At 38.4% G+C, this 14,044-nt stretch overlaps 1 protein-coding gene across 2 annotated transcripts in view; it reads left to right on the top strand.

Annotated features, from left to right (window-relative positions):
* Positions 1 to 13,099, top strand: part of LOC121917293 (myomesin-1-like) — a 105,389-nt gene extending 92,290 nt beyond the window's left edge. The window contains exons 31-38 of one of the 2 annotated variants that reach the window (XM_042443111.1): positions 2,117 to 2,204; positions 3,308 to 3,346; positions 3,442 to 3,547; positions 5,330 to 5,493; positions 5,980 to 6,016; positions 6,360 to 6,382; positions 7,460 to 7,515; positions 12,300 to 13,099. In XM_042443111.1, the coding sequence (XP_042299045.1) occupies positions 2,117 to 2,204; positions 3,308 to 3,346; positions 3,442 to 3,547; positions 5,330 to 5,493; positions 5,980 to 6,016; positions 6,360 to 6,382; positions 7,460 to 7,515; positions 12,300 to 12,596 (810 nt within the window). In that variant the 3' untranslated portion in view covers positions 12,597 to 13,099. The remainder of the gene's footprint in view (positions 1 to 2,116; positions 2,205 to 3,307; positions 3,347 to 3,441; positions 3,548 to 5,329; positions 5,494 to 5,979; positions 6,017 to 6,359; positions 6,383 to 7,459; positions 7,516 to 12,299) is intronic. The other variant, XM_042443110.1, reaches the window with a different exon arrangement.
* Positions 13,100 to 14,044: the final 945 nt, after the last annotated feature.

Here is a 14,044-nt window from a genome sequence, read left to right as displayed (position 1 = left end):
AATCAGTTATTGAACGATTAGAAATCAAAACTGATACCATGCTCTGTATCATAGAGTCATGGAGTTGGAAGAGACCTCAAGGGCCATCCAGTCCAACCCAGTTATGCTATGCAGGAACACAGAATTAAAGCACCCCTGACAGATAGCCATCCAGCCTCTGGTTAAAAACCTCAAAAGACGGAGACTCCACCATACTTCAAGCTAACATATTCCACTGTCAAACAGCTTTTGTTGTCAAGAGGTTCTTAATAATATTGAGGTAGAATCTCTTTCCCTGCAGTTTGAATCCATTGCTCTGGATCCTATTCTCTGGAGCTGCAGAAAACAAAGTTGCTCCATCTTCAATATGACATCCCTTCATTTATTTATACAGGGCTATCATATCATCTCTTAACCTTCTCTTTTCCAGGCTAAACATACCCAGCTGAAAACTTTCGGATTTTTTTAAAAATAGTGAGGGAAAGGGGGGAGGATCGGAGGATGAGACAGTGACACCATGTGACTGCCAATAGTTTGAATGTCCTGGGAATAGCTTTTTGCATTTGAGCATCATGCAATGGGCAGCTTATTCATGGGTTTCCCCTGTCAATGAGAAGGGACAGCAGGGGGACAGGACAGGCATGGGACGGAAGTAGTGTCCTGCAATCACCCGTCGCTGATACAGCTTTCCTCCCAATAAAATTGCTGTTTAAAAGCCATGTGCCATAAAGCCCTAATAAAGATATTCAAGTGGCAGTGAAGAATGTATTCAAGAGTGATTTGCTAATCCAGCCTGTGCAATAATTGTTTTCTTTTTAGAGTAGCACCATAAACTAGGCCTGATTGATGTGATGTAAATAACTTTAAAATGCTAGAATAAAATGATCTGGAGACAATCTATCTGGATACTCGGTAAAAAAAAAAGTGAATAAAGAATGTTAGTTTCTCACTAAATAAGTGGTGTGGAAGTAATCAGAGACACTGACAAGAGGTGACAATGCTAATAAAAAGGCAGGAATAATTGCCTAATACAATCTGAATTTAGCAGATATGAATGGATGGAGGAAGGGACTTAAACTGAACAAAGAACTCTTCTTCAAATAAGTGCCTGGAAGAAGGAAGTTAAACTCTGGCTATTCTCCCAGACTTCATTAATTCAGAAGCCAAGTGTCATGATTAATTCCATTCCTGTCAGCATTAGAATATTTGTACCATGTTTGTACGAGGCTATCAGATCTCTTCCTAGTTCTTACCTCTCTGGCTTTTCACTGCCCAGAGAGTTGCCCTTTTGAATCTCTCCACCTGTGCAAAAACTAAATTACAAGACCATCATTTTAACCTTCACTCAGCTATATAAGAATTAGCTCTTACTGGAAGCAGATTACAGTACATCAGTTAGGGGAAAGCCATGCGTTTTTTATATATATTTCTATTAAACCTTTAGGGTGTATTGCTGTAGAACCTGAACTCACTTTTTTCTTTATTGAATCCTTGAACCACATTAAAGTCATTTCAGCTTTAAAAAACCATATTATTTGACCTATTTTTTTCTTCCCCGTGTACTGAATGGTTGGCATGTCAAAGCCAGTGTGGGAGAAAAAGAGACTTTTGCCTTAGGCCTGGTAGAGGGACTGTGGTGTGGTGGTAGCAGCAGTGTCACACATCAGGATAACATGGCATGGATGTTATAGCTTCAGTATATAGCATCTAATTGTTTTTTTAAAACTTACTATTGGTTCTCTTCAGAAAAGAAAAAAGGCTCATTACAAAAACCTTATTAGCATTTTCTGGCCTTCATTTTAAACTTCTATGTTTTCTGTTACTTTTCAGAATAAGGGATATTTCCTTTTATTAACAGCTCTGTTTTTTCTTTATATTCACCAGCTGTTTTATCCTGCTGATTGAGATCTCTGTCATCCCTATATTTCACTCTGTCCTACTTTACTAGGTTGTTGGATGAATTTTAAAACATGAACTTTTTGTGATTAGGGGGAAAAATCACTGATTAATACATTATAAGAAATATTATACACACTAATTATGGCAGAACTATTATTTGTTCTCTTCCTCAGGCCTCTCAATATTGTTTCTTCCACCCTCACCACCCTCATTGCTACTAATTTATATTCTTTCACAGTTTTCTAAGAAAGATGCTGGCATATATGAAGTAATATTGAAAGATGACCGAGGAAAGGACAAAAGCATACTGAAACTTGTGGAAGCAGGTGAGAATTTAATGTTGTGCAACATGCATCATATTCTTCTGAATGTTGACTTGGAACTAAGCCTGACAAAATTCATTTGGCTTGCTCCTTAACTAAATACAGTGTACCCGTGTCTTACATGGATGCACTTTATGTGGCTTTCAGCATACGCTGAAAGCCACATGGGGAGAAGGGGCGGCATGTCCCATAGGGAACAATGGGACATGTGCCCATGGCACACACATATTGCTGTGCCACCGCGTGCACAAGCCCCATTAATTTAAATGGGAATCGAGTATAGGCGGAATTTGCTTTACGTGGGAGATTCCGGAACGGATCCCCTGTGTAAAGTAAGGGCACACTGTATGCATAGAACTGTGACCTTCATTTCTTTGTCAGTCAGCATGTATTAATATATTAATAGATTTTAATAGATTAGGATATATTAATGCACAACATGATTCCAGCAGCTCTCGAAATGAACTTCATATTGATGGATTGTTTCTGTCTGCAAAATTGGCAGTCTATCTCTAGAAAGGGACTAGGAGTAGCCTAAGCTATTTTGAAACCCTTAGTTGCTTAGCCTTCTGTCCAAAAGGTGTACCCCAAAAGCCCTTGGGAGATCATGGGGACATTCAGATCCACATCTTAAATTTCAAGATACAGCTGGCAATGTATGCAACATCACAGGGGATTTTTTAGGGCACTAGTGTTAAGATTGCTTGGTTAAGCTGCCAGTGCTTTCTTGGCAGTGCAGTGCTGCCACTTGGATTACTTTGAGGTTAGGTCAGTCCTGAAGAAAAATTCAACATTTCCAATTAAGACTTTATATATAATGTTTAAATTTAATTAACTAGGCAACAGCATGCATGGTGTTTTCCATGTCAAATTCTCTTGATGAACAGCAAGCCAAAGGGGTTAAAATGGCACTGAAACAGGGAGGATGTATGCAGATTCCCTGAGAATACTAGTAACATTTTAAAAGGCAAGTCAGATTTCCTAACAAGAATCCACTTACAGGAACACTCCAGATTAGCCAGGGAACTTCAGGGCATCCTTCAGTCACAACCAGGCATGTCTCATCTGGGAACACTGAGTCTCAGTCTCTGGATTTATTTCCACAGCTTTTGCAGATTTGATGACGGAAGTATGCAAAGTGATTGGTGAGTATTTAATTCCCTTTCCTGATGAATGACTCATTTGTACCACTCCATTAATGACTGTAAGAGTCTACAAAAAACATGTGTTGTATTTTCAGCTTTATCTGCAACAGAACTGAAAATTCAGAGTACAGAAGAGGGTATCAGATTGTACTCCTTTGTTAACTACTACTTGGAAGATTTGAGAGTGAGCTGGTCACACAAGTAAGTAGATGAACTCATACCAATGACTGACACTTAATTCAACAGGAACATTCCATACCTGTTTAAATTTAGGATATATTCACACCAATGCATTTCTCCAGGCTAGTTTTAGATCAATACTAACACAACCAACTCAATTTATATACACACTGTACCCATGGGTGTCAGATGTGAAGATATAATGTACTAAAGCAGAAACAGGACCAAGGGCCCAGATGCCAATGAAATGATACCCACTGAGATGAAATAAAGCACATAACAATTATAGACACCTTTAACAAGATTTATTCACAAGTAAAGTTTCATAGGCTTGCAAACTCACATAGTCTGATGCATATTAGGACAATATTAATGCTGGATTTCCAGCAAAGGTGGTAGTGCAGTAGAACTGAGGCTGATATACCAGAATTTTTTTGTCAGCAGAGATCATACCATATACCATATAGGATCATATGCAATAGTAAAGACACACACACTGTGGTTCCTAACTATGCAGTGTTTTCCCAGTTCGTGGGAAGGACACTGTATTGTTTTCCCATGTGAGTTCAGCAAAATGGAAAGGCATCTTCCTGGTCCCAATGTTCTGCCTATGCCCAAAGATGATGTCATGGCCTCCACAATTTCACAGATGAAAAATGAGACACATGTGGCAAAACAACATCAGAGAGTGGCCAAGATGGCAAAAGTTATCAATGAGGAAGAACACACAAGCCAGGAGATGCTGCAACAATTTGATTGTATGTGAGCCTACTGGGAAGGACAATATTCCACCCCTCATCTCCTCTCCCCTTCCCACCTTGAGTTAATTGAACTCAGTTTGCAGCAGTTTCAGTAAGCTGAGGACAACATCTGAGTGTGAGAAAAATTATTAATGAGAAAGAACACATAAGATAGGAGAAGCTGTTTTTGTCTGACCCATCTGGAAAAAGGAATATTACACCTTCTCCTCTTGCACTGTTGAGTTAACTATGTGCAAACTACTTTTGCACTTTGAGCTAATTTTTCAGCAAGCTGAGGACAAAAGGAAAAAGGGGGAGAGAGAAACGGGGACATTTTAAAAACAGTTGAAAAAGTGGGATGACAGAAAATTAATAAGAGACTGTCCAGCCAGATTGGGACAGTTGGAGGGTATGGAAGGATAGCCTTTCCCCTTACCCTGAAGTTTTTATTAAAATTGCCTCCTCTGTAAAGCTACTCTTTTCAGTGGGAGAGAAGCTGCAAGCTTTCTGCCGCATAGTAAACAAAGAAGGACAGAGAAAAACAAAGCTAGTCATGATGATCCATGAGAATAAAAGAAAGAGAGAGAAAAAAAGAAAGGATGAAACTGAACCTGTGGTGCTGGAAGCTTTATGCACCCAACAGAGTTTTCTTTAAGCACTGTTGTCAGTACCACTGACATAATCTAAAAGTATGATGATTAAAAGCTTTTATCATCACTCCAGTTTTAGTGCTCATAGTCCTGCAAGGAAACAGTATGTGTTGAAGTTCAGGTTTGACAGGTAGGGCTGTTCTAGGCTTAAACAACCCTTTGAAGTAGTTTAGGAAAAACTCCTTTGATTGAAGCATATAGCATTGTTGGTTGGTGAAAGAAAGAACTAGAACAGACATTTCTGGAGGGGTAGCAGTGTAAATCTGATGCAGAGGAGGAAAAAAACCTCAGTCTGTCTGCTTCTGGAAAGAGGGTACTAAAATCTCAGCATATGCACAATTAAAGGGGAAGTGTGACGCAAATAGCATTTCCATTATTACAAAAAGGTAATGGTTCTTTTTGTTTGTTTTCAGTGAAGTCAAAATTAAGTATACAGAGAGAGTTAAGACTGGTGTCACTGGTGAGCAAATCTGGTTGCAAATCAATGAGCCCACAGCCAGCGACAAGGGGAAATATTTATTGGAACTCTTTGATGGTAAAACTGGACACACAAAAACTGTGGATCTTTCTGGTCAAGGTAAATAGCAGACATTATCTGTATGACTGTAGATTGCATCTTTAATTAGTACAGAAAAAGGACAAAGCTGTGATAAGTGATGGTAACAACACTTTTTACCTTCCTGGTTATATGCTTCTTAACATTACTCTCAATAGCCCAAGATGAAAGCTCTGACTATGCCAGCATTAAGCAACATTTTTCCACCCCTGCTGCCTTTCAGATATTTCCCCTGCCCCCAGCAGCATTATTTATTTATTGTTACAAAGTGATACCATGATTAGCAGTAAATTGCTATTCTAACCTTTCTTTAAATATGTCACAAAATGAACCTGTCTGCTACATTCAATTAATACGTATGGTTTTCATTATATAATCTGAGCTTCCTTTGTTTTTTATTACATGTTCCAACCTGTTCTAAATTTGTCAACATCTAGATGAAAAAAATGATAACACAAATGCACTTTTGTAAAGGCTTCTATTAATACAATCCTATTCTCTTTTAAGCATTTGATGAAGCCTTTGCTGAATTCCAGAGGTTAAAGTAAGTAACATTCATGAAAGATTCAATTTAAATAAATTAAAATAACATTTTAAAAGTTTATGCTGTAATCTAGCTTGTATGTTATTCTCAAAACTGGAGCGTCCAGTGCCTTTTCTACTTATATGAAAGGTAATTTCACCATTCATTTCAATGTTGAATTGTTGTTGTTGTTCTTGTTTTTGCTGAGGTACAAGAAAATTGAATCATTCTGTGATTCAAGTGAAGTGTTCTGTCAACAATTTTGTTCAACTGTTTAAAGTTTTGCACAGAAGAGTAACTCCTTCACCATGCCTTAAAATGAAATTAAACTGAATTTTCTTTTTTTTGTCTTTTTCAATTCCAGAGCACTAGCTATTGCAGAGAAAAGTAAGTGATATGTCTTTTCATTTTTGTTTGTTTGTTTGCATTATCAGTAGGATTTAATGCTCTCCACTTTCCTGAATGTTAGAAAGACAATTACTATTACCACCATTTCTTCCTCTTTTCCTTCTGCGTTTTAGAGATGTTTCTGTAATATATCTCATTTGCACAAAGTCAGAAGCAGATCACAGGTTTTAGAGCAGTTTTCTGATGTGGAGCGAATACTTTCTGCAAGTTGATAAGCAGGGAGATAGTCAGGTATTTAGACAAGCTGAGCTAGTTTTGAAGCATTATTTCCCTGCTCCCACAGACTGCAAGGGCAACTATAGCACTGTAGAGACTCTTTCTTGCTAGTCAGCTTGAAGAAGGTCAGATTGCAGAATGGTCTACCCTAGGAGATGGTTATAACCTGCATTCCTTGTTGCCTCTTAATCCTCACTTATTATTTGAAAGCTGCAAAATGGAACAACATGCGGCACTTTGATAGCACTTATAATGTGCTGACAGAGGATATGAAAGTGTAACCAAGCAATACTTACTTTGTCAACATTTGTAGATTTATTTTAGAGATATATACCTTACTGCTTTCAATGAATTCTTCTGGCAGTTTACCAAAATAAAAATGACAGTAAAACACAGAACACTGAGATTCGCACCCACTGCTGAGTCAATCAATCATTATGTCAAATGTTTGGGGTAGAGGCTTTTTTTTTTGGTCAAAACATGAAGTTTTGCACCATGGAAGCCAATGGTGAATTACATTTCTATCAGCAACTACTCTGATGGATCCAGCCTTTCCTTTTAGCATTGCCAGCTGTTATGCTTAAAAGAATAGGAACAGAATCTTGGTCTTATTTGTGACCTTGTAAATCATATTTATATAGTTTGCATTAGCGGAACTAGTCATTGGTAATCAAATATTAATAATGTGACATCCACAACAAATTTGACATGACTTTCATTCTCATCATTCTCAGTTTGCATGCATCACTGACAGCTTCTACAAAAATAAGATAAAAGAGGCATCAGGAAAATAAAATCTAGAGCAGAGCTATTTAAAGACATAATGTATTTTTTTTCCAGATCGTGCACGGGTGCTGGGAGGCCTGCCTGATGTTGTTACTATCCAGGAAGGCAAGGTACAGTAAATTGTTTAAAACATTTAAAAAGTCTGGCTGCAGCTTTCTCAATCTCAGAGCAAGAGAGATTCAGAATTACTCAAAGGTTCTGGCATTTATGAAGAGGTAACACTGCTTATTTCTTTTCAAAGTGGAGAGTGTAATTGCACTATTGTACACAGGCTGGCTTTATGTATTTGGGACACACTGACTGAAGTGGTTAGGGAAAAAATGAAGAAGGTGGCAGCCAACATTTCAGGCTACAATCCGATTGAGATCTAAATTATGTTAGGCCCCACTGATTTTCAGTGAACTTCACTGTACTTACCTTTGGTTTAAAGTTCACAGGTCAGTTTCATGGACAACCTATCAATAACTACAAAATCCATCGTTACTTTAGTTTGAATTTTGCTCGGCCAGTCAGCCAGACATATGCATTTTCTTATGTAATGGCACACATTTCAAGAGAAATAAGAGTAGTAATGAAACAAAACATTTAAAAAGAAAAAAGAAAAAAGAAAACCATCTGAAGTACTTAGATCAGGGACTGGCAAAGTATGGCCCTAGGACCACATGTCATAGATGTTTTGTGGCCCTCGAATGACCATTTTCTGACTAACAGAGAGAGTGAGTTGCCCCCAGGTGTAATGGTTTGCCTTTTAAATAGGTTGCAAAGCCTCCCTGTACTGCTTGACTCTTTCTACTGAAAATTAAGATCCAGCTTTTCATTGCATGTCAAAATGAACAGAGGATATTAGTCTAACACCACGATGGAGCTAAAACAATACCAGATAAATATTTTCTCACTATACGCACATACACACAAGTACACACATATCGACACACACCAGAGCTATTCACACCAGATTTTGTTCCAGATGCTGTTAAAATATTGGAAAACCTCATGGCAAAATAATATATAGCTATAAGTGGTAGAACAGATATTGTGATGATTCTGTTTCATTTAATTCAATTGGAGTAAAAAAAATAGATTAGCAGTTATAAGTGTCACATATGTAAAATTCTGAATAAAAAAAATTAATTCAGGTTTGTTGCCAAAAATATGCAAATGTTTACTCTGGTCCCAATTCAATTTTTTTTTAATCGTCAACCACATTTTGGAGCAATGGAGAGAAGACAACCCATCAGTACTTTCTAAGTACTATTTAATTTTGTAAGAAAAAGGTGACCCACGGCTACAAAGCATGACTTTGGCTCTGTGATTTCATTAGCAGACCTACCCTTCAACTGTCCTGCTAAGAGTAATTTATTGTGAACTAGCTGATCCTCAAAAGACTGGGCCATTTCCTCTTGTTCTAGTCTGTATGCTTTCCTGAGATCTATAAATACTAACTTCCTGTTGCTGACCTTGGGAAAAAGAGCTGAGGCTAGACAGATGGTGGGAAAAGCAGAAGAAATCCCACTGAATGTACAATTAGAATTAGTCTCATAACATAAGCCCATTATGGTGGTTTTAAAAGTGTAAAACAACAAGCACCTGCTGGAATGAATATCTAGTTGTGGATATGCATTAGAAATCATGTTGTTCCTTCAAGCTGCAGCCTGTGTTAGAAGCTGGGGAGGTTTGGTGTGCATGTGTCTCCTTGAATCCTGTTTTCTGGGCACCATTTTTTAATTTGTCTTGCCTGTCTATTAGAAATTACAGGGGGGATTTACATCAGGGAAATGCCATGTGGGAGTGAAAACCCCTCCCTTAGGACTGTGGGCCTTATCCATTTCTGGTCCTTTGACCAGCAGCTGCTTTTCAGACTGAAACAAATGGCCCTGGACAGATGGGCCCTTTGCAGCATCATGCCGACGTGCTAGGGTTGCCTCGGGGCGGCGCATGCACATGCCCCGCAACCCTAGCATGTGATGAGGACATTGCAGCTGCGTAGTACCATCTACATGGCGTGCACAGCTATGATGTCGCAGCAGTGCAGCATCAAAGCAGCGCTGTACATCTGCAACGCCATCACACCATCTCTGGTGGTTTGCGGTGTCACAACTGCACCGCAAAAAGGAGCCGGCACCTCTTTTTGGCACTCTGTACTGTGCCAAATGGCAGGAGATCCAGTCATGGATTTCCTGCATCACATCTAGCTAGGGTTTCACCATTTTATTAAGAATGGCTCTGGAGTAGAACAGAAGAAAAGAGTGCTCTCATTTCACACAGCCTGACAGATATCTCACAGGCAGCTGCCTTTCCCTTTATCCCTTCAGCATTGTATAGTTCCATAGGGATACCTGACTTTACTACCTTCATTCTCATTATACATTTAAATAATGAAACAGTGTTCTCAGAACTCCATGACTGGATAATAAAAATTCACTCCAGTCTGACTTCCAGCATTCAAGACGATACATAGGGAGTTTTATGCCATTAGAAAATTGAAACCACATTTTCCAGACCAGTGGAGGGGTGGGGGGACAGGCTGAAATGCTGTCGTTTTTCTAATTTTAGCTATACGATAAAGCATTTTTCTAAGAACTAATCAACAGTCATGTAATGTGACACTACATGTTATAATAATACTTAGTCTACATTATTAGTGTTGGTATAATTAATATAATTGCTTTTATTACCAATTTGTAAAGCATTTTTGTGCATTGGGTCACTATGTCAAAGAGATAGTTTCCTCAATGATAACCTGTGTTCTAAAAAGAAAAGTCTAATGAAAAAACCCTACCAGTTTTGACTTTTTATTCACTAGCTTCACATAATCGACATTGCACAGAATTGTTCGTAAAGGACTTGGGATGGATGCCATAAATGTGAACAAACTCTTCCATGTTCCCAGCACTTCTGGGGACAAGCAGAGCCAGGAGGAAAGGACTTACAGCAGAAAACTTATATGGGGTCTTAATCCGGGAGGGAGTTTCACAGCTACTCTTTCTCCAAAATAAAAGCATCCATATTACAGACATATTGTACTTGTTTAAACACATGGCTAATATCATTTGTAGCTGCACCTTTGGTATTTGTTTTGGTTAGACAGGCTTTGTTTAGCCTAGCTCATTGTTCATACATAGCCATATCGTCTTTACTTTTATCTACATGACATAGAAGATGGTTTTAGGAGTACTTCCAGATTGACAAGCCACTGAACCTTTGATAGGCACTTGAAAATAAATCCTAATGAGGGTCCCAATTTTCAAAGGTCTCTGATTTGTGCTCCCACCCTGGAACAGCTCAGAGGCATGCCAAATGCCCTTAACAGACATAATAGAAATACCAGAGCTTGGCGAAGGGAGATGGGAGCATGTAGGCTAACATTCTCCATGGTTTATTAGGTCAAAATCATTGTCTGACCCATCTCACTCTCATAAAATATGTTGCCTCTGTGGTTTTGTCTGGCATGCACACCTATTTCACTAAACTAATATTTGTTAAGAAAGATACAGATTCTAATGCTTGGTGGCAGAACAGTAACTCATCTACCCCTGTAGAATTCCATTCCTCTCATCATTCTGGTTCTTTGGAGAAAAGAAACAAACAAACAACCTATTTTTCTTCACGTATGGTGGATTTTTGTTTGTATTTCTTTAATCTTTTGGTATTTTTCCTCCTCCTTGTTTTCTTGAAAATCCATGGAAAATTACAAGAAATTATCTGCTGTGCTCTGCTTCACCCAACTCCTTTTCACCATTAAGGCATCAAAGATGAAGCAAAGAATAAGACAGTAAACTAAATTAATATATCACAGGTCTTATCATGAACTGGTAGTTATACAAATGTGTCTCTTAGTGGTATTTTTAGGGTGTTGTTTTACAAGTTGCTCACCTGAGAGAAACACATAATATTGTACAATAGCATCCAAAATCCACAAAACAGCAACACCTTTATTTGACCAGCCAACATGCACAAAATACATGAAGCTCCACTGGCTTCTTTGTCAGGCAAAGATGTTAAAAATCATACAGGAGAAAAAACAACAACTTTTGACTGTGTGAATCACAAGGTTACATTTTTTCCAAGATGTAGCTGTTCTCAGTTCAGATGATGTGGAAGGACATTTATTCAGGCAGACCCTTCCTCCTCCTGGCCATGTGGAAGAGGAGGGCCTTGCCTGCATGAATGTCCTTCCGCATTCCCAAAACATGGAGAACATCTTGACAAAATGCAGATTTGTGACCAACAGCATCATATTTTTTTCCTCCTGTGTGATTTTTAACACCTTTGCTTGATGAAAACACCAGTGGAACTTCGGAGGCTTGCAACATGTATTTTGTGCATTTTGTTTGCCCGATAAAGGTATCACTGTTTTGTGGATTTTGGATGTTATTGTACTTTGCTACATGGCCAACACAGCTGCTCCTGGATATGTTTTCCATAAGATAATACTATCCATTCCAGATATATATAAGCATTTCTTAAATATATTCAATTTTTCATGTAGATAATTATTAGAAACAGATTTATTGTGTTTGAAATTTTTCTATAACTTTTAACTATCTCTTTAAACTATGTTTAAGTCTAATTTATTGAAATTATGACATCCTATTGGCTCATATCTAGGTTCTTCCTCACCTCCTCAAACATGTCCAGAAAATAAATTCTCTTGGCAAATCCTAAGCTAGCCAACATGACCTGCTCGCCTTCACATAATGTTGTCCACATTATGATCATAGAGGCTGAGTTTATAGCAACACTGATATCAAAGAGGAGTGGTCCGTCTAGGTATATGTAGGGCTAACACATCCCTATATAGAAGAAAAGTGAAAACACCATATTCAGGTAGCTTTGATATGTAAGAGAGTTATTCATAACTGCTATTTATGATTTTTTTTCCTGTTTTTTCCAGGCACTTAATCTCACTTGCACTGTCTGGGGAAATCCCGTGCCAGAAGTGTCATGGCTGAAAAATGAAAAGCACCTGACTGGAGATGACCACGTCATCCTGAAATTTGAATCAGGAAAACTAGCCTGTTTTGGTATCACTGCTGTCAATACGGTGGATTCGGGGAGATACAGCCTTGTAGTGAAAAATCAATATGGTACAGAGACAAGTGATTTCACTGTAAGTGTGTTCATGCCTGAGGAAGCATTGGAGATCCCACATCCAGAACCTAGTAAAGGAGATAAGAAAAAGAAAGCATAAAGCTAAACCTAAGGAGGACAAATGTTGGTGAGAGCTAGACTTCTACCTGGTTTAATCGTGTGTGTAACCTGTTTTGCCTATGCATAGGAGGTAGGTCTGGGTCCTTACACTCACTTCATTTCAAGCACGATGACTTAGTTATACTAGGCAAAATTAAACCACTGCCCTGCACTTCCATATACAAGTTCTCCTACTGTTGTCTCAGCCTTCCATCTTAAATGGAGCACAATTGTTCAATGAGTGCATGTGGCAATAAGGGTATGGATATTCTGTCCTGGTGTTCATAAGCCACAACCATATGTAATTAGTGAGAGGAGTGAAAGGATATGTAATAACTGGATATGTCATAGCTGGTTTACTGGAGATTCTTTTCTCACCAAGAATCTACTGTATATACTCATGTATAAGTCTAGAAATGTTAGTAAAAAAATTAACCCCAAAAAACTGGGTCGATTTGTTCATGGGTCAATGTGAGTAGTGTACTTTAATAGTATATATATTTAAAAGGTGCCATCATTTTCTCTGAGTAGAGTGGCTAAAGGCAAGAGCTTAGTCCATCTTGGGAGCACCTAAAAGAAGCATTGGCCCTCTCTGTTCTCTCATCCATGCAGCCTTTAGGGTGAGCACAAACAGTTATGCCTGCCATAACTTTATAAGTTCTTTGCCATTATTTTCCTTTGCTTCATCCTTTACATCCTTTGTTACATGCCTCTAAATTTTACCCTTGACTTATCCATGGGTTATATCACAATCCATAACTTTGGCCCCAAAACCTGCCCTCAACTTATCCACGAGGTCGACTTATAGTCAAGTATATATGGTAGATTTGATCACATTGGTAATCTAATATCAATTGAGTGTACTGTAGCATAATACTAGGAAGCAGATGTTAAAAGTAAACAAATATATGTGTTGAGACTGTATTAGTAGGCACAAATGTCAATGAACCCTCCTCAGTGTTCACTAATGAATAAAAGAAAAATTTCTTTCATCTTGGTTTTGTGTTTTGTTTACTTATTCTCTGTTGCCTCCCATCATTCATGTACTCCTTTCTTTATACCTTTCTGGCTGTCATAATCTTCAATGAGGTTTCTTGATGCACTCTCAGAAACCACAAGCTGACATTTTCATGCAATCTGCACTATCCTCTGCCTTGTTCAGTCTCTGCTACAAAAACTACTTAAGCATTCCACCCACTTTAAGCTTGTTAATAACTGCTGAGCTGAACAGAAGGCCTCTTATTCAGTGTCCAAGAAACTCTTAGGTATTGGCCATTCTTGACAACAGCCTTGTCCCAAGCCTTTTAGCAAGTGGGGTGGGGGAGGAGGGTGGCTGTAGAGGCCTTGATGCCATGCAAATGACATACTTACAGCCATCCATTGAACTAAAGGGTGAGGCAAAATTTCAATGGAGAGTATCTAATTGTCTGGCTATTGGCTTATAATATT

Source organism: Sceloporus undulatus, unplaced genomic scaffold (genome assembly GCF_019175285.1).
Source record: "Sceloporus undulatus isolate JIND9_A2432 ecotype Alabama unplaced genomic scaffold, SceUnd_v1.1 scaffold_14, whole genome shotgun sequence".
Lineage (NCBI taxonomy): Eukaryota > Metazoa > Chordata > Lepidosauria > Squamata > Phrynosomatidae > Sceloporus > Sceloporus undulatus.
This window is presented reverse-complemented; position numbering and strand designations above follow the sequence as displayed.